The sequence below is a fragment of the Lytechinus pictus genome, chromosome 2 (assembly GCF_037042905.1).
Source record: "Lytechinus pictus isolate F3 Inbred chromosome 2, Lp3.0, whole genome shotgun sequence".
Lineage (NCBI taxonomy): Eukaryota > Metazoa > Echinodermata > Echinoidea > Temnopleuroida > Toxopneustidae > Lytechinus > Lytechinus pictus.
The window spans coordinates 64023648-64045641 of NC_087246.1; the positions used below are offsets into that span (position 1 = coordinate 64023648).

At 35.1% G+C, this 21994-nt stretch overlaps 1 protein-coding gene across 1 annotated transcript; it reads right to left on the bottom strand.

Annotated features, from left to right (window-relative positions):
* Window positions 1-1297: 1297 nt before the first annotated feature.
* Window positions 1298-18994, bottom strand: LOC129253813 (serine/threonine-protein kinase H1-like). The gene is made up of 3 exons (XM_054892240.2): window positions 17861-18994; window positions 7305-7616; window positions 1298-5487 (listed from the first exon to the last, which is right to left on the bottom strand). Exons 1-3 carry the CDS (start codon window positions 18749-18751, stop codon window positions 4975-4977), a joined length of 1716 nt encoding a protein of 571 aa, XP_054748215.2. The 5' UTR covers window positions 18752-18994; the 3' UTR covers window positions 1298-4974.
* Between the last annotated feature and the right edge of the window lie 3000 nt (window positions 18995-21994).

The window sequence follows — 21994 nt, forward strand, 5'->3', positions numbered from 1 at the left end:
AATAGATAACCCTTTTTTCATTATTTTAGTGTTTTTGACACCCTTATTACGTTACGTACGTAACGTGCCCTATCATGAAAAAGACATCCTTTTTACAAGTTTTTTTTTTTTTTTTTTTTTTTTTTTTGGGGGGGGGGTCGCGCATGGTATCCACTCGTCAATGTAATTGCCCCCCTGTGCCCCCTCTTCACCTTCTCCTCTCCCATCAATCTTCCTTCTCATCCAATCATTAATTTTCTCTACCTCCTCGAACTCAAATTAAGCTGATGATCCTCCTGGCCAGCATCCACTTTCTATACTCTACATCTCCTCTTCATGGCAATCTTGTATAATTTTTTTTTACGTGTACAAAAAAATTGTTACCATAAATGCTTATAGCATTATCATCTATCCTTACAGGAGGGTAAAACAGCACATTATTAACGATTGAATGCCTTGCTGGACTTGAGCGCATATGTTTTATAGCCAGGGATCGAACCCCGGACTTTTAATCTGTCTAGTCAGGCGCCTAGGATAATCTGAATAGATTTTAAATCTTTTCGTATAATCTTAGAATGAAATGGAACAACTCTTTGAATAATGATTTTATAAAGCTTGTTCAATGCTTGATCAGTGATTGATCCAAAACACAAACAGCGCCATCTTTAGGCAAAGTGTCCAACAAAACTTTGACTGGGCGTTGTGGCGTGCGCCTGTAATCCAAGCTACGTGGGGAAGTTACAAATTGATACAGAGGTTCGAACCTTGATCACGTCTTTCGGATGGTGACGTTAAAGGTCGGTCCCAGACGTAAATAATCATATCTGATTGATACATGTCTGACAAAACTCAAATACACACACACACATTTGTAGAGTGACGTGAGAAGCTGTGATACATGTAGGCCTACATTGTTCTAGTCCTTCTTCTCCCCCTCTTTCGTCTTCTTCTTTTTCTTCTAATTTTTTTTCTTGTTTCTCTGCTTCTTTTTACTGATGTTAATCATCATGCATCACACCTTATTCCTGCTTATCATCAAAGTCAAAGCACAAAATAATTGCTGCTACCGTCTCCTCTCCTTCTTCTCCTCTTCTTCTTTTCCTCCTCTTCTACTCTTCTTCTTCTCCTCTTCTCTTACTCTTCTTCTTCTCCTCTCCTACTCCTTCTTTTTCTCCTCCTCCTACTCCTTTTTTTCCTTCTTATTCTTTTTCTTGTTTCTCTGCTTCTTTTTACTCATTTTAAACATAAATGCATCACACCTCACGTCACACTACAATTTCATAATTCAAATACAAATTCAGAAACTTGCACATTCATGTACATATTAACATTTGTATGTTTATTGAATTATAATATGCATGTTCCGTGTTTGGAACTCAATCTCTATCAATTACATAATATAGTATAAACAAGATAAATCATTCTTTATGAACATTGATACATAATATTATCATCATTGTAATACTGATTAATAGGTAAATCTATACACAATGTCTGCGAATTAAACAGTCAAGACAATTTTATCACATAATATTCTCTCTTCAGCTCTTTGGCAATAAATGTTTATATCTACATGTCACTCTTCTGTAGGATCATATACTATTCAGCACACATGATTGTGATCATTATTCTAGACCAAACTGCTACAGCTATAGTATTCACAAGCAAAATATTGTAAAATACCTTTTTTCTTGGGATAAGACTATTAACGCGTAACACTGAACATATAACATTTTTTTTATTACCGTGACTTTTAATTTATTGACTAATTGGCATAAAAACATAATAATTATAATTAACCTGATAAATTGGTTTCTGATGAAAATATGTGTAAGCACACTTTGGAACTGTTTTTAGTAATTAACAAAAAATGCAGATTGTTGGTAGCATTAAATTCTTGTACATAATAAATATTCTATGCTTAAATCATTAATACATAAATTATATAGACTGAAGAGACAAACCATATGTCCACTCAGAAGGCCATGCAGGGGTTTAACAAGTACAATTTCTGAAAATAATGCTTGTTGTTGTTGTATTGCTTGTTTACCTTAACTCTATTCAAAGAACTTGATTAAAAGGGTATGCACAGGTGTGATTTCGTGAGATATTTTGTCCATCGAAGGGGGAGGGGAACAGCCCTCTCCCATAGGCTCCTTCACAACATTCACCTTGTTCAAATGGAAAACTTTAACCTGTGAGTAGGGCAAAATTTGGACTCTACTTTAGCTAATGCATCCCAAAACAAAATTGTTTATTCACCATTGAGTGCTGTTTCAAAATACTAATAAACATCTGTGTGACCAAAATATAATTAACAAAAAATTATTCACAATTACCTGCTTAGTGGCACCATTGTGCAGAAAACACTCCATAAATTTACAGATTTTACAATACAAATAGATATTAAGCATATCAAAACATGACTACCATTACAAACATAGAAAAGTACATGTAGTATTATGTACACACACACACACAAAGCTTATCTTTTCTACATTTTGAACAAGAAAAGAAAATTGGCACATTTCCATTCACATAATGTTTCTATCACTTCCACTAAATTAAATGATATCGTATCAAGAGACAATCTACTTTAAACACAATTCCACCATCATGATATGACATTTAATTCAATTAGATTATACACTGCGATACATGTATTACATCAGGCATGTTAAGTATAAAAAAAAAAAAATTCTCGATGTACTTCTGCAATTTTACAAAAATGCAATAAAGCTAGACTTTACAAAAAATTAACCCTATAAAAGTTAGCTGATCATGGGATTCCACACTCTACCCCCCCCCCCTCATTCCATTCTATTCTGTAGTATAGGAGTGGGTACTTTATTCCTTGTATGCATATTTGTAATATTTCACACTCACACACATGTATTAACCCAAATAACCAGTGCCATGATCTGGAAATGTGGAGCATAACTTATAAGTTGTATACAGCATATAATTTGTGCCCATAAAAAATTGAGTTTGCTTCAGGGCTGGAAAATCATGAAGATAATTTTGTATTTATATCAGAATTCAAATTAAAACCGAGTTATGTGTATCTGAGGATGCTACCGGTACCTGCATTAACCCTCACAACTGTTATATTTGTACATTACATGTAAACATACAGCCAACATACACAAACAAATCCACATATAAATCAAAGGAATTCTATCGATTGTCAAGAATAAACAAAGTGGATTATACAAGGAGACATGTATATTATCTGCTCAATAGCTATGATAAATTCATTGTTTATTTCATATATGAGTTCATTATCAAATGTGAAAGTTAAATCTAGAGTCAGATGTCTATTTAACATAAAAAGTAAAGGATTTTTTTTTAAAGCCCACTAAACTAACAGTATTGTATTTATTTGTTGCAGAAACATAAACATTCAGCTAAAAATAATATAATAATTCTATAAATATAAATTTCCATTTTCATGTCCTTTGGTATCATTTCCCCAAAAGGACCATGTGATAGCATAGAGGACAATTGTAACACAGATATGAAATTTCCAACTAACTTAACTCGAGTGAAATAGGGTGGAACATAAACTTCTATGATAGCAGTGGTGATGATGATGATGAAGATGATGGTAATAATGATGATGGTGATGTTCAATCTGTACATGCTTGTACATTTCTCAGAGAACTTACATGAATGATATGAAATATCTGGACCCTTATTGTCTGAAATATAGGATTATATTAACTCTTCCATTCACTAGTAACTATCACAGAAACCTACGTATACTTCTTTTTATTGGCTGTTTAGCCCTGTTACCATGGTAGCTACTATTGATGACAAAGTTATCACTGTTAGTTTAGTGGTACTGGACCAAGAGTTGATCCTTGGGATGTTCAGGGATCAGGGTCCTGTAACACAAAACTTAATTTTTGATGATGGGATTGAAATCTATGATTGTCATTTCATTTAGAAATTAATTGATCCATTTGCTAATGTACTTCATCTTAGAAGATAATTTCCCATAACATCTTTTGTCAAATTTCATTTTTACCATTTTGACTAATCAGACTGACAGACTGGTTTTAGACCATTTGGGTACCGGGGAAATAGTCAACTTGAAAGTAATTGAATGGTAACTAACTTGCAATTACAATGTACATCAGATCTGAGGCGGCGCCAGGATAGTTTGATGGGAGGGGGGGGGGGCAAGATGACGTCAAGGCAACATCATTTTATTCTCAATCTCACCCATTGACTACTGAATTGTGTGATTCACATAGCCTTTGTACAAGGACCACCTGGTTCCAGGAGGAAATGGGCTAATCATGGGGGTATGACAGAGTTACAGGCCCACATCTATCATACATTTCTACTTCCTTTTCCTTTATTTTTTCCACTACTTGAAAAGCATATGGGGGAGGAGTGGGGGGGGGTGTCCCTATCCCCCTGTGACACCACCACTGCATTGAATAGTTACTAGACAAACCAGTTGTTGGAAGGTAGAGTTCTAAGACTAAGTGGATATTAGACATAGTATGATTAGACCAAATAGGCACAAGGCAAAGTGAGATTAAACCAGATGGGCATAAGACATAAGATAAGACCAAATGGGCATAAGACAAGTGGCCAATCATATCTAATGGGACAAAGTGCTTGATTGTACATCTTTAATACATGATTGCCACTTCTTTTGAAACTGGATCACAAGCAGTTTGGATCAAAAGTATGTGTTCATCTTGCTTGCCCTTCAGATGAGATAAACGATGGCATGACATTTGCTCCTGTGACAATAGCTCTGGGCTCAATTTCATCGAATATGGGTTAGGGTTGCAAGAGGGTGTTATATTAGGTTTAGGGTAAGGTATAGTGTTCGGGTTGAAGTTGGTCAATCGATTAGTGTGTGGAATTTAGAGTAGAGCAATTGTCTCCGGAGCAAACCGAGATAAACACATATGACTTGCCTGTCTGGTAGATCATCAGGTTCATATAATGAGTCAAGTTTTATGCCATAAGGGTTCATCTTGATAATGATGAAGATGAGGTTTTCTGTGAGTTAAGTGGAGGAAGCACACTTGGTCTGGTCAGGTGGTGGTCACTGCTAACTTTGGACAGTGGATCATCCTCAGTTGGCATCAAGCTGGGTTGACCATTCCTCAAAGTCACAACAGTCTGGTCAACCTTTGATGACGCGACAGTCTTGCTATTCTGTAATGAACGTTCAGTCCTTGAGGATATGATAACCTGGCCATCTCTTGAACCATGGTCACCCTTAGATGATAGAACAGTCTTGTCATTCCTTGATGATTGGTCATTCCTGGACAAAGACAGGTCTTCCTTTGAAAGGCCATTCCTGGAGGATGATTGGTCATTCTTCAAAGGTGGCAGATTGTTCCTTGATGATGAAGGGTCATCCCGTGATGTTGTTGGATGATGACTGATATCTGGTAGAGGTTGAAGACTTAGAGCCTTGGTTGTCTTGTCAGGTAGGCTTGAAGTCCTTCCAGACTTCACATCCGATGTCTTCGTTTCCTGAAAGTGAAAGTCAAATCAAAATATAAAACTTGACCTTAGTTAAGATTTCAATTTTGATACCATCGCCACCACTGGAAAAGTGGTGCCTACAGTGTCACTAGTACTCTGCTATGCAGGCAAGACAAAAACAGAATCGATTGATATGATTTATTTAAAACAGAATATGTACAATAAATCACTTAAACATTTTCTCATATTTATATCTCATTCTTATCAACCTACTAGTTTTCATATTGTTTCAACATATATCAATTCAGCAATCTTATTCATTTAGTTTTGTAAGTCAGAGAGTGACCAAAACATATGACTTCTTGAAAGCCAAAATGGTAAGATCCTTGAAGCATTATACTGATGATAAATGCATTGCCAAGCCTAAACTGACATAGATTGTGAAGGATCTCAACTTGTTTTGAATGCAGGAAGTAGGGGGGAAACTGGGGTGTTATAGATTAGCAAGAAAATAAACAGACCAGACTCTTGACTACCAAATCCCTTCATATTATTAAAAATAGATGCCTTCACACATGCATACGGAAAATACCAATATATTTGTCAGCATGAAAATTCTAATAAATATCCCTGACAGAAAATACTCACAAGTTTTTTCAGTAATTTCTGTACTTTTCAAAATTACAAGAAATTTCTCAAGGTATTCTCCAAGGCAGCAGGAACATTAATAGCAGTGTGAAGGAATTTATGAAAAAAAATGTTGAGGTGAGGCAAGTGGACACCCTAATAACTATAACTACTAGGAAATTATCTGAACTCATGTACATGTATGTGTGGATAGATAGAATAATTATCCTGAATTCATGGACTGAACGAGTCATTGTTATAACAGGTATATCTATAATCAGGAAAGTTTGAATATGCCTGAAGATTGCACCCTCAAATAGTCTTTGAGATTCCTGACTCAGTGAAGATAAGAGAAAATTGTGTTCATGAATTCAGAAATAGTCTGCATTATTTGAGAATCCTGTTCATGAAATGAATTCGAAGATGAGATTGAATATTCCTAATAGCACTATAGCAGCTCTCAAATAATCCAATATATTCTGGTCCTTCACATTTCAAGACTAATCTTCGGGAAGCGATCTTCGCACAGAAGTACAAGAGTCTGTGAATATGTTTGGTGCACTACTTAGTACATGTACATGCTGTGTGAAGAATGCCTAAGCTGCAGTTTCACATTTCATGTGAAAAAAGTGACTCCACTAATACCCCTTTCATAAACCTATCCTCCAATTAGCCGCCTAATAGTAATGCGGATAATTCAATAAAAATTGCGTTCACGAACTCCGAAAATTATCCACATTATTTTTACGAGCGCCCGTCCTGAAAAAGGCGGATAATCGTCATGACAACTGGACACGCCCCCTCCGATGCGGTTGTGTTGGAAAAGGGTGACCTTGTGACCGCACCATGGCAATTATCCGCATTATTTGGAAATACGTTCATTAACTCAAAATCTTGTCCCGATGCTGCTATTATGCGGATAATTGCAGCATCAAAATAATGCGGATAACTCTGGTCCTCCTCCGATTTTACGACCAAATTATGCTGCTATTAGCCGCATAATTGGGTTTATGAAAGGGGTAGTAGAGCGTTCCCACACAAACAGGACCACTTCATGTCAAGTGGTTCGGGAAACCAGTTCAGAGGATGGTTATGAGGACACCAGCAGGATGATCTTCTAAACTGGCTACCTAAACTAGTTAAATGGAAACCAGTTCAACAAAATAATGAGAATGGGGTCTATATTACCTCACTTGACCATTATTGATTTATCAGGAAAAAGTGCAAACTGGACCCACCTTCTTGATCTCTTTAGCCAGCTTGTCAAGATCTTTGGCTTTGACCCTCTGGCCACGGTTTGACCGAAGGGATTTGGATGACTTGTTGGAATGATTGGAGCGGGTAGAACGAGCTGAACGGCTCCTGGTTGAGGTGTGCTTCAACCAATTTTGGCTGATGGATCGTTGGAGGTTCTTGAGACTGGATTGTGCTGCCATGGTAATGATCCAAGGATGCTTCATAGCTTGGGATGCAGTCATTCTCTCTGATGGATTGATCACAAGAAGTTTGTCGATGAAATCCTTACCAGCCGGTGAGACATCCTTCCATGGCTGCAAAGGAAAAATTGAAATTAGAAAAAGAATACACAAAATAGAATCAAAATGATATGAAATACAAACTTCACTTCCATATAAAGTACTATTGATAAATATTATTTTTAATGCATCAACACTGATATACAATGGAGCTTGGGCTGATACATGTATGTTTTGAATTAATTTCTGAAGTAATTCAATAATCAATGATTACATCACATAATTTACAATGTAAAATAATATCATCAGTCTGAATAATCCTTATTTTACTTTGTGAAAAAGTCCAAACATAGCAAACAATTTGTTACTCTTGTGTATCTGCAGTTGAAAAATTGATTGTAATCATACTGCAGTATGGTGTGTGCATCCTATATTGGTGACCTATGTTTTGACTCAATCCAATTTTGTTATATTTTACACTATCTTGTTGGATATTTGAAATTTGAGTGATTCATGCATTAAAATCTTCAAGTCATCCCCAGCTCAAAACTCACTTATTTCAGGAGATGAGTGGTAATTAACTTATATGTAATTAGATGAACCTGCACCTATGAATGTTTTAACAGAATTACAGAAATATGACGCAATATAAATGCTGTGGATAATCATAATCAACTTTTGTCGTTTTGTGACATATTTTTTGTTGAAAAAACAAGGAAGTGACAGAACATAAATTCAGATGTTTTATGGCTCCATATTAAACTGGGTTAACAGATGAAACACCAAGGTTGAATTTTTTTTACAGGTTTAGGGCTTTGGAAAATATGTGAGAACCCCATTTTCTAATGTACATGCACGTCCTGTATCAAAGTAACAACATCTCAGAATTCTGTTTTCTTCAATATGATTCCAATTGTTAATCCAGTTGATTGAACATTGTGTCATTACATTTTAACAGGGCAGCTCTATAGCCCTTGTGATAGTAATACATATACAGTAGATATGAGAATGCAAATAGGCCAGAGAAAAGGGGGAAAAAAGAAAGCAAAAGTTCAAAGTATAGCCAAACAAATATATCATCCCAAAATGTATGTACCCCCTTCCCAATGGATTATCTTATTCTAAAATCTGCCCATAGTCAAACAATTTCAATGAGCCAAACTTCTTAAACACCTAGGTTTTGTGTATAGGCCTATATATATTTGATTTCAATTTTTGTTTACCAAAGTTACGATTTGACTTATTATTACAAGACCACATGTTTTCTGTGTCAGATGCATGCATCTATTTCATACACCTGCTGACCTGCAGTCCCTTGCAAAAAATTATTTCTACAAGGAAAACTTCACATTACATAGAATGATCATTTTATATCTCACTTTGCTTGAGGTTTTACATGTAGGTTTACATGTAGCCTTTTGGTATGGCATCATCACCTTTCAAAAGGTACATACCTGTCTTTATGCAAAATGTGTGAATTGTAAAGAAACTAAAAATTGGCTTTGGGCACAACTTACAGACTGCATACAGGAGGCATTCAAGGCATCTTTTATTATGCAATCTGTATTGTCAATTCTTGTCATTCAGGGCCATTCCAGAATTTGTAGGACTTCAAAATAACATTTGATCATGCCACTTACATCAAAACAAGGGGAGGGTGGTCAAGTATCATCGTACTACTCGTATAATGTAGGATATGAATTCTCTCCTCTGTAGACATCATTTAAAACAGTTTCTTGGATTTTGATGTCAACTATTCTACAAGTTTATCATAATCATATAAATAAAAAAATGATTAATGAATTTGATTTGAAATATATACATGAAGTCACCTGAGGCCCGTTTTCATAAAACTTGTTAGTGTTTAAACAAATTGCAATAACAGTTTAAAGAAACACAAATTATTCACTTTGATTGGCTGAAAGTGAAATTATGAATATATGTATTTTTATCATAACTCTTTATGAAACAAGTTCCTGGTCTTATAAAACCAGTGTAATGTACTGTGTATCACATATCCATTATAGCTGCATAACAAAGAACTTTAAGAGGCAATGTGAACACTTTGAATGCTGGTGACCAATTATCCGCAATTTATCTTATTAGCTCAAAAAAGAACATGACACACAAAAGATCAGCTCTGTGAGTCCTTTATTCAGCTTGCCTTGTCCAAACTGCAGAGAATATTACCAGAAACTAAACATTCTAAAGAATGACCTGAAGCCTTTTCAAAATGATTAATTTTCTTCACAACAAAATGTTTTTCTACAAACCCAGTCAGGGTTACATTTTTATCAATCATTGAAAAAAAATATATTTCCCTTGATTCAAATTGCATATAAGTTCCTTGATTAGGGCAGGGATCATACAACAGTGCTTGATTTGAATGCAATATGATATTTATAAAGTGCAAAACACTAAATACATCTTAATGTGACAAAATGGAAATTGGACTGATTTTTTATAAGGAATTCTGAAATCTTGAAGTTATTAGGCCAACAATATTATATACGCATTTTAATTTCAATCATTTTTGGTTTTGGCTTAGCCTGATATTAAGGAATTTGGCATTTTCCACATGGCCTATATCTACACAGTAACTAGCAGTAGCAGCATCCAACTTTTATAACGGTAATGAGGAAATCTGATGCCTGTCTTAACATGATAGAAATAATACAAATTAATTTATCACTAAGCTTGATAAATATGAAATGTAAATTTTCAATACTAATAGTCTTAGTTTGACAGCTTATACATGTATATCCATAAATTTCAATATAAGCCTATATATCAGCCAAATATACATGTATACCACAAAGTTCACAAACATAAACAATTTAACAAGTTAATTCAGCCAAGCTTTCACCAAAGTTAGTAAGTTACACTACGATGTATGCCCGCAAATTCATACCCTCTAAACATCATCCCACCGCTGCCACCATAAAGAATCGAGTCATAGTACTTTACAATGTCTACAGCAAAACTGTGGTGTTGATTGATGTACATGTACATGTCATTTTACTGCGCTAAATTTTTAGTGTAAGTTCAAAACCTTATGGGTGTTATTTAATCATCTTTGATTGTTACTTTACACTCTGTGGTATTATTTTCAATCTCTAGGGAGTAGTATTCCCACCTTGGGATGCGGACCTCTACATGTAGGTACACTAGTACCAAGTAGTTTAAGTTAAACACCCCAGCTTTTACATTGTACATATACTGTATAGTATCATTCTTTCCCCGGGTTGGATGTGCATATAAATTACATAGTCACTGAGTGGTACAAATTGTTTAGATTAGGGTTGACCCAGCAAGGAACCCATCCTCAAAAAGACTCAAAGCACTTTGAGTTTGAATCAAGTACTTTCTGCAACAATATGTATTTTGTAAATTGATACTAAATTGTAAATCACATTCAGGCTTTGGGCCAAAGAGGTAAAATGGCTTGCCAACTGACATGCTAAGGGTGTCTTCAATTTCAGTTTCCAAATTTTAACAGCAACATGAATGATGATTGAAAAAGTGATTACAAAACAAGGCAGCGAGCGACACTGGCGCCAGTCCAATGGTCCCAGACCAGTAAAAATTGCATTAGGGCTAGTAAATTTTCAGAAAAAACCAGATTTACTGGTCCGACATGACCAGTAAACAAATATATCAAACTGATACAAATGATATTTTCTCCTCTTTTGTAAATTATAGAAATGGCTCTAGGCTCTAGCATCTTAAAAAATGGCTCTCCAAAATTGAGAAATGGCTCTCATGAATTATGTAATGTGTGTACTGTTTGTTTGAATGTTTTTTTTTTTTTGGGGGGGGCAATAAAAGACAGCAAAATAAACTCAAATCTTTTTTACGTTTTTCTTTGTTTTGGGGGACCAGTAAATTTTAGGTTCCGACCAGTAAAATATGGAAAACTGGGTATCTACTGGTCTGACATGAACAGGTTGGACCAGTAGACAAAAAGGATTAGTGTGGAACCCTAAATGAGAATCAAAGGGTGTGTTCAACGTCCTCCATTCCTGGTCCTAAAAGTAAACATCTTTCATATCTTGATTCGAAGGAAAATCTAAACATCGAAAAAGATGCATCGGTAAACGCGATCAGCTCAGATTTCATGACCAGCATGATGATCACAATTATGTTTTGAAACGTCTTGTCACATTGAAAAGTAGGTTTTAAACAGTGGGCATTCTCATCCACACCAAATAGTTCCCTACTTATTTTCTTGTGCCTTGAAGCCATGAAGCACCCTAAAGCATTTAATGGAGCTGGAGAATGGTGCTACTTGTACATCATGATTACTACCATTGTTAAAGGTCAAGTCCCCAAAAAAGTTAACATGAATCAATAGATTCAAGAAATATTAAGGAAGCATAATGAGTGTGTCGCAGTCTAGTGGTTAAGATTATGTCTTTCTATCTGAGGGATGTGGGTTCGATTCCAAGCCATTGTGTTTCCTTTCAGCAAGAAATTTACCCACATTGTGCTGCACGAAACCCAGGTGAGGTAAATGGGTACCAGCAGGAAGAAATTCCTGAAAGAGATGTGAGCTCCGGAATCGGTTGCTGAGCTTAGCCAGTTAGCTGGGGTGATATAGGAGCACCTTGAGCACCTAACAAGGTGGATACCTGCGATATATAAATCCTGTATTATGTACTTTAATGGTGAAAATTTCATCCTAATCTAATTACATAAAATTTATTTATGTCACTTATTTTTAAAAACAAACAGAAAATTAGGATATTTCATGTAATAGAATGAGAAAAAAAATAGTGAGTGGATGATGCCATCGGTCTCGTCATTTGCATATCGACCAGAAAGTGAATAATTGTTTTATGAAATTAAGTGAGACTTTAAAATGTCATAACTTCTTTTTTTACATCCAGTTTTGATGAAATTTGTTCGATTTTTCTTTTTATACTAAAACCAACTTTTTATTGGAGTGGACTAGCCTTTAACAAATGGTTACGGTATGTGCAATTACATTTTACATGACCTACATGTACATGTAGATTGACTGATGTTTCCCCTAAGATTATTTGATTTTTTTAAATATGAACAATACATGTACAATATCTTTCCAAAACCCCTGTAACAAGAACAAATCAATATATATTCTATATTCTACATGGTTGCCAATACCATCAAGATCATGTATCATTGAAAAGAGTGCCCCAGACTAAAGTAATAAAAGATAAATAAAAGTTGCACATGGTAATGATCTCAAAATGAGTTCGAACAGAATCCAATGTAATTACCACCAAAATGTTTGTATGTATTATAAATAAAAAAATATGTGCCGAATATCTCTGGAAGAAATTGAGTAATAGCTGAAGAAATGAGCAAAATAAGCACAGAATTTGATCAAATGTCGGGCATTTTTGGAAGCAATATTAATAGACTGTCCCACATACATGTATGCTTTTCTGCGGTAATGAACAACAGAATTATCAATTTTGAGCTAAGATTTTTCTATTTTACAAAGATAAGTTTACTGATGGGCCGTCTGCACCAGCCCAAGCTTTCAAATTAGCATGCTATTTCTGATCCGGCAAATTATTCCGAGCTGAACAATCTCAAGATTATTTGCAATGGAGATGCAATTATCGTGCTAGTTCGCTGGATTAATCTTGAGATTGCGCAAAATAGCAGGCTATTTTACGAATCATCCCGCTAATTCGCAGGTGCAGACGCACTCGGGATTAATTATTCACAACGTCAGACCATAATGCATCAATGCCTCACTCGAGCAGGAATCGCTCTTCTTGCGATGGTCGAGACGGGGTTTCTTGAATTTCGAGATTAATTGCAAAGAGGGCCGATCGTGCTAAAATCTCAAGATTGAGCAAACTCGAGCTAGTGTAGCACCGTCTATTGTTGTACCAGATCTAGATGTATGCTAATATTTTGACAATTTACATTGATTTAAAAGAATTTCTCATGAAATAATTGTTTGCTACAACTACTGTCTTTTACCTTTAATGATATCTAAATGGATAAAGTGAAATTTACACAGCAAAACGCTGAAAATTCATCAAAATTTTGTGAAAAGTTGTATGGACACCATCATGAATATGCAATAGGTTGGCTGATACAAAATAATATAATAAGTGGGTATGTGACATCATCATTTGCTATACAGTCACTACAGTGTATTCATGGTGACATGCGGAACTGTCTAGCCGAATCACTGCAAAAATTATGCCATAAATTTGTTTATTCCATGTCTGATTTTGATGAAAATTAATTTCAGTGTTTTGTTTGCCTGATATTGTTCCAATCATATCATTTTTTTTTAATGTTACACCTGAAAAGTTTAAGAATTGAACTGAATGATGGTATTTTCTTCAAAGTCAATTTCTTTATTCAAGAAAAAAAAAGTTGCTATCATCAAATGAAATGACCCTGGTTACCTATGGTCTAGGCCTATGTCGAGCCTGTCATAATGGGAAAATTATTTTTTACAATGGAGCATGTAGTTGTATGATGGTATGATGTACATGTACATCACATGCACCATACTTGTTGAACAATACACCATTGTCAGAGAGGCAGGCATGAATTCCTGATGTTAGACATCTGACCCCAAGCTAAACAATAATCCAGCAACTTTAATACTGAGCATCAGTGTTGCCATGGAAACTCAAGGTCATCAGTATCACATTGCCAGTTGGAGGAAAGGTCACAGGTCAAATAGTGTGTTATTGTGCAGGGTTCAGAACAATAGCATTGTTTGTGTAAGGTGAATTCCAGTGAAAGTTTGATTCCCCAGTGTCTTGTAATGTATGTATACAACAATGGGTAATATGTGTGAGTCTATGGAACATGGTGGGAATACATCTACAGTACCGGTCTAGAACTTTTGTGTGGAGACTTTAGTAGCAAGGATGCTAGTAGTAACTGATTCATCCATGCAGTTTTTGCATGTTGTGTACTTCTTCAATTTAAGTTCCATTTTATTTCGAAGATTATTTTAATAAGTCTGATTCTCATGATCATCTAGGCCTTTATGACTAAATTTAGTGATTCTCCATCTTATCTTCAATGACAGATGGCGAGAGGATCATCTTGCATGCATGTAGCTTATATTTTCCATCATGTTCTTTTATGAAAACTAGTTGAAGAATTCTGGGAAGAATGTTTTTACCCCCTCAATGAAATACACATTCCAAAGGCTTTAAAGGAATCACAGCAACTGAGCAAACATAATTTATCCATCATATCATACCACAATCCTTTGGGTTTTCTGTTGGAATAGCTGACATGTAAAACCTACATTGTACTTCTACAGCAAACTAAAAGTACCTCTCAGAGATTCAATACAATAATCGTTAACATTAGAAATTACTTATTTACATGTAGGCCCTACAGTCCATACTGACTGTACTTTTTATTTCATTTCTAAATATAAACAAGTGGAACGCATCTGGCAGTCTCGCCTGCATTACGCGATTTAATATAGCAGCAGTGCTAACTTTGAAAACTACTACATTGTATAAAATAATCATTCACAAAAACACTATTCATATAATGACATAATACCACGTTCATTGACCATAAATGACATTTGAATGGTGACTTAAGACTTGTCAACTACACCCATGTCCACATTTCATTCACTCTATCCATAAACTTTCAAAGTTATGATGGCAATTCAACAATTAACCCAACATGGCCTAAGTTTATTGACCTTAACTGACCTTTGACCTTGGTTTTGTGACCTGAAACTCACAGGGGATGTTCAGTGATACTTGATTACTCTTATATCCCTAGTTTTATGAACTAGATCCATAAACTTTCAGAGTTAGGATGGTAATTCAACAAATACCCCCAACACGGCCAAAGTTCATCGACCTTTAATGACCATTGACCATGGTCATGTGACCTGAAACTCGTACAGGATGTTCAGTGGTACTTGATTGACCTAATGTCAAAGTTTCATGAACTAGATCCATAAATGTTCAAAGTTATGATAGTAATTCAACAAATACCCCCAACTTGACCAAAGTTCTTTGACCCTACATGACCTTTGACCTTGGTCACGTGACCTGAAACTCAAGCAGGATGTTCACTAATACTTGATTAATCTTATGCCCAAGTTTCATGAACTAGGTCCATATACTTTCTAAGTTATGATGTCATTTCAAAAACTTAACCTTGGGTTAAGATTTTGAAAATAATTCTCCCAACATGGTCTAAGTTCATTGACCCTAAATGACCTTTGGCCTTCGTCATGTGACCTGAAACTCAGGCAGAATGTTCAGTAATACTTGATTAACCGTATGTCCAAGTTTCATGAACTAGGTCCATATACTTTCTAAGTTATGTCATTTCAAAAACTTTGATGTTGACGCCGCCGCCGCCGTCGGAAAAGCGGCGCCTATAGTACAAAAATGTACAATTCATAGATTCATACTAACAATTTTCTTTCTTTTTTTACTTAAGACTTACATGTAATATCTTTAATCTTTATGCAGAACTATGCACAATGTTCTGTATAATGTTGGTGAATGGTTTCAATGTTCAAGACTGCATAAATCAGTTTATGTATCTGGATAGTTTCACTGATTGTTGGTGTGCCATTTTTGTAATGTCCAGCTTCACTTCCTATAGATATCATGAGTCTCAAGCTCAAAAATTGACAAAAAGGAATCAACATTTTTGTCACCAAACTGTTCATTCTAAATACATGTAGAAAATAAAAGGTAACTTATTTCAAGTATTTCAATATTAAAAATTATAATGGATGGTAATCTGGTATGCTGTTGCTGTTGTTATCTGAAGGTTTTAGAATATAATAATAATAAACAAAAGGGCAAGGAGAATGTTATTTTGAAGGAAAAATATTCTAAAATAATATTTTTGGAAAATGACATCATTTTACAACTAATGTGTAAATTCCTCATTATCTTACTGTTAGTAAACTCAGGGGAAAAAAGAATTTTAAACATATGCCAGACATAATCAAATAATATCTCACAAATATGGTTAACTATATACTGCCATCCAAAGAACAGGCAAATTGCCTATACATGTATGTCATATAATTTACCAAACATAAATGCTTTAGATTACATACATGTATTAACCAGACCAAAAATAAATCACCAAAATGAAAGACAGTATAGAAGAGTATACCACAAAATATAAACAGTATCCACTTAATAAATGAAGAAATTTGTTCGAGAAAAAATAAATGGATAAGGGAATAAACAAATGATCCAAAATAAAAGATAAAGGTATAATTGTATACTTTGAAGAAATCAAATGAAACAAATTGAGAAAAAGGTGGAATAAGAGAGCTAGAAAGGGTAAGGGTATAAACAGAGAAACAAAAGATGAGGGAGAGAGAGAGAAGGAAAGGACAAAGACGAAGTGAGAAGAGGAAAAGTGGGGAGGGACAAAATAATGGAAAGGAAGAGAATAGAATAGAGAAGGGATGGAAATGGAAAGAGAGTACAGAAGAGAGTAGGAGGAGGGAGACAAAGATAGAGAGCAATATGCAGATGGGGATGTGACTAAAACATAAGATTTCTATAGTGTTTTTATTTTCATTTTGATTACTATGCTCAAGGCACTGAGAAAACAGCAAAAGCAAATAAAGTAAAGATAAGTACAAGAAAAGGTGCATTATAATGCAGGGCAATAGAAGAAAGATGTGAAGAGAATGGAAGAGGAAAGAAAATAAATGGAAAGATGACCAATAGATAAAGATATAGTGGAGGAAAGGTAAGAAGTAAAAACAGAAAGGGAAAGGAAGAAAGGGAGTGCAAACTGAAAAGGGAAGTGAAATATTTGATTTCCATAATTATTGATGCCATCCAAAAATTATATTTACTGTACTCGTTATTTTTGTTGTGTTTTTTTACTTGTATTGATATTGTAAATTGACCCTAACCCATTCGGCCCTGCTGCTGGTCAATATATGTGCATATTAACATACCAATAAATAAATAAATAATAATAATAATAAATGAAAGAAAGATGAGGAGGTATGAGAGAAAGGGAGAAAGATGAGAAGCGTGTGGAAAGTTAATCATGACCTGGAGAGTTGAGGTTTATTTACAATAATCTGAATTGAATGTAAAGAAAACATAAAATGATTATTTATAGAACTTAATATCCAGAAGAAAAACTAATCTTAGCTCAAAAAAGTCAAGCATGCACAAAATGATTTTAAGGCACAACAAATCAATTTGTAATGAGTAGTGAATACCAGTATGGTTATCATGGACAAGGATGGTGTTAAGTAATAAGAAGTCTCCAAACAATGTCCATTGTCCACCATGTCTAATACTACTAGCTATCATACTTACATCTCCAGTAAATGAGTATTTGGCCCGCAGTATCTTCCGATATAACCTTGTCCTATTGTCATCATCGAATGGCATCCTTCCGCTGAGAAGGATGTAGGCCACCACACCTATTGCCCATAAGTCCACTGATTGAGTGTATGGTTTACGAAGTAAGATCTCTGGTGAGATATACTCCGGTGTCCCACAAATTGTTCTCATCATATTGTTCTCTGGTCCTTCTGCGTTCTTCCTGAAACTTGCAAGTCCAAAGTCGGTGATCATGATCTTGGACTCATTACCCGGATGATAGTAAAGGAGGTTCTCTGGTTTCAGGTCCCGGTGTGTTATACCAAGTCCATGCAAATATCGCATTGCATCCAGGACCATGTGAAGAACTCGAGTAGCATCTCGCTCCGTGAAGTTTCCTCTCGTTACTATTCTATCGAATAACTCCCCACCGGTAGCCAGTTCCATGATCATGTATATCCTGTCTTTACCATCGTAAACCTCCAAGAGTTGAATAATATTAAAATGCCTTACCCTTCGTAAGATTGTCAATTCCACCTCCCAGAACTGTTTGCCATCTCGCTTCTTCTCCACCATTTTGATTGCATAAGGCTGTCTTGTTGAGCGATGTTCAACCCTAACAACGCGACTGTACGTCCCTGTCCCAATGAGGGCTTTGATATCATACTTTGCATTGACTCTTGGGTCAAATTTGACCTTCCACTTGGCTCGCCTTGTCTGGCCTCTATTTTCGCCATTATTGACGCGATTGTACTGATTTACTTTATTGGCAGAGTTATTCCCCGCATAGGAAGGTACACCACCCGTCTCCACAGTTTTGACCCAGTCTACATGTTTGTCGATAATCGGCGAGTCGGGAGCTAACTTGCCGCTCCCACACCCCATTTCTTCTTAATTCCTCCAGTTTCGATGAGTAAAACAATCATCACTTCCTCCTTGGCATCCTCCAATTGTCCAAATCCTAAATTTCGCAATAATTGTGGGTTTTATTCCTCCAAAAGTTGCTTGCATCCATCTCCAAATTCAAGCTCAGTCAAAACTCCATCCAAAACTTTCAAGAACTACTGCACCCCGTTACAGGTGCATTTAGAACACACTGTACAAGTCTCCGCGCAGTACGGTCTGGGTGTAATGTATGCGGTAATCTGCTCCAATCTGCATCGCATACACAACGACCTCTTCAAACACACAATAAGATGAAAGAAATATCACTCAAGGCAAAGTAGTCTGCTTGTATGCAGTGCGTGGTGACGTACAAAACAACAACCATCAAAGATAAGCCTCCATTATTTTGGAGGGTATTTACAATTTTCTTTGTCTTCACTACTTTTTTAAAGGAATATATCTCCGTGTCTACTTAATGTTTCTGTTAATAAAGTTTCCCTTTGATCTCCAATAAGATGCGTAAATTAAAATTTGAAATATGAAGTTCCGAACTATTGAAAAAAGTGGTTAATCGGATTCGGATTACGCCTGGCTATAGTGGAGAATTGTAATATCTTCAAATTAATTTATCACTTAGGCCTATGTTTTTTGTATTCATGTATTGTAAATATGTTTGTACTCTCATATCTATGTCTCATATCTCATATATGAAGAGCTCACTTGCAAAAGGGGTTAGGTCCATTTTTCATCAAATTTGATTTTTTGGTCTCAATGTATAGATTTTTAGTAGCTCTATAAGATGATACCAAAGAAAAGTTGAAATTCCTATTTAAAAGTGATCAAAAATGGCAAAGAAAAATCACTTTTTTCAAAAGGGGTTAGGTCCATTTCAGTTTAGTTGCAAAAGGGATTAGGTCCACACCGAATTTTTTTGGAAAAGAATATTTTAAAAAATATGAAGAAAGGTAGATTTCTTTTATACCCAATTTCATGTTGTCATGGTAGGGAATCTTGAAAATTTAGTTTCGCATAAGAATATACAATATAGCAGAATTAAAAAAAATGATTTTCTTGGAGTGGACCTAAGCCCTTTTGCAAACAAACTCTTCTGAAGACCTTATTTGTCAAAAGGGGTTAGGTCCATTGTTCATAAATTTTATTGTTTTCTGTCTCAAAACCTCTAAATTTTTAGTCCTTTGATGAAAACAAAGAAAATTTGAAATTTACATGAAAACGTGAAAAAAGTGGCAAAGAAAAATCACTTTTTTAATCAAAATAGATTGGATTCATTTCAGTTTACTTGCAAAAGGGCTTAGGTCCACAATGATAATTTTTAAAAGAATTTATAGAAAAAAATTGAAGACAGGTAGATTTCTTTTATATACCCAATTTTATGTTCACATGATAGGGTAGTACATCATGACAATTTAGTTTCTCATAAGAATATTGCAGTAAGTGAGAATAAAAAACATGGTTTTTCTCAGCAATGGTCCAAAGAGGACCTAAGCCCTTTTGCAACTAAACTCTTCATATGTAGAGTCAATAAAATCTAAGACTTACAAATCTTACAAAACTATAGGGCTTATAAAGTCATGTACAACTACATTCCGCCATAATTATTTGAGTTTATAGTTTAATAGCTTATTTTGTTTACTTTACTTTGATTTTACTTTACTTGGTCCCATTATAAGGGCAGCAGAAACGGGGGGGGGGTGGGCTGGGTGGGCTTCAGCCCCCCCCCCATTTTTTTTTCCAAAGCCGTGTACAAAAACATAAAAATTACATCTGATTTTTATTTTTTGCATGCTGGTCAGCCCCCCCCCCCCACACACACACTTTCAAAACCGTTCCGCGGCCCCTGCATTATAACTTACTTTTTGTAATTCACTTTAGTTTTTTGTCTTATTATTATTGATCAGTTAAGTTAACTTGCTTCATTGCAGTTGACTTAATTACCTTCCTTGGCTAATACAGTACGTGGCATTTCTTTCGGACTCTTTCTAATTGTTTGGTATGAAGTTATTGTGTTTAATTTGTTCCCTTTTTACTGTTCTGTTTGTTCTAATTAAAATACAGGTTTCAGTGATCATTTAATATTTTCTTTCATGGTTAAAAATGATTAATTGAAAAAAAAAAAAGTCTGTCACTAATGGTCTAGGACCGTGAGCGGAAGGAAGATCATGGACAAAATATATCATACCTCGGAGTCAAATAACAGATATGTTGATAGTTGTTTTTTTTTTGTTACGAAATTTATCTTTATTTCCCTACTTTTTTTTTTTTGGGGGGGGGGTGTCTTTTGTTGCTGTAGAGGGAATAGATGTCATAAATAATATAGTGCCACATCAAAATACCAAACTACGATTACTGAACTTGAAGCGAAAGAGAAATATCCCCGTGATCAGTTCAATGAAAATGGGCACAGGCAAAGGTTTCTAAATAAACATGCATATGAAAATATTTTGATTTAACAGTACTTTTTTTTACTTCGTATAGCTCATGCTCATTTTTCCTCGGAAAATATTTATTTATTAAAGGAGGATGACACCAGTTGACAGTACAAAAAAAAGATTAAGACCAATTCAATAAAAGTTTAGAAAACTAGAATAAATTATAAAAGTTATTAACATTTGACTTTTTCGATCACTTATGTTACAGACACCTTGTTTGCGATGAAAAGAAGATGTGTGATATTACACTTGAACATTCTCCCATAATAATATGTCCCATTACACATTTTTTTCTTTTTAATTGTCACTTTCAACAAGTTCAACAAGGTTTCATTCTTCTTTCAAAGTGTTCAGAATGATGAGCAAAATATCGTCAGGAGCATAAATATAGTCTATCCTGGGACAATTTAACTATAGAAAAGAAATGATTACTGGATGAATAATGGCTTTGCTTCTAAGTGAAAAAAATTGTCATATTTTGAACGAGGGTGGGGGGCCTTGGGTGAAAAGCCCCCCCCCCCCCCCGGGTATGCCTGTCCATTTCACTGGCTTATCAAGCCTTCATGACGTAATTATTTGAAAAGGTTTACACAGTAAAACAAATCTCTTACCATTTAACTGAATCAGAAGGACTTTTAAAGTCAACATTAACACAATTGAGGTAAAAAGGGACTTATACCAAAAATAAGTTTAAGAGGACCACCAGACCTATTAAGAATTAATTCATCTTAAATACATGAAGAGAAAATCTCTTAAAGTTTCACAATTCTTTAAAACAAAAAACAAAAACAAA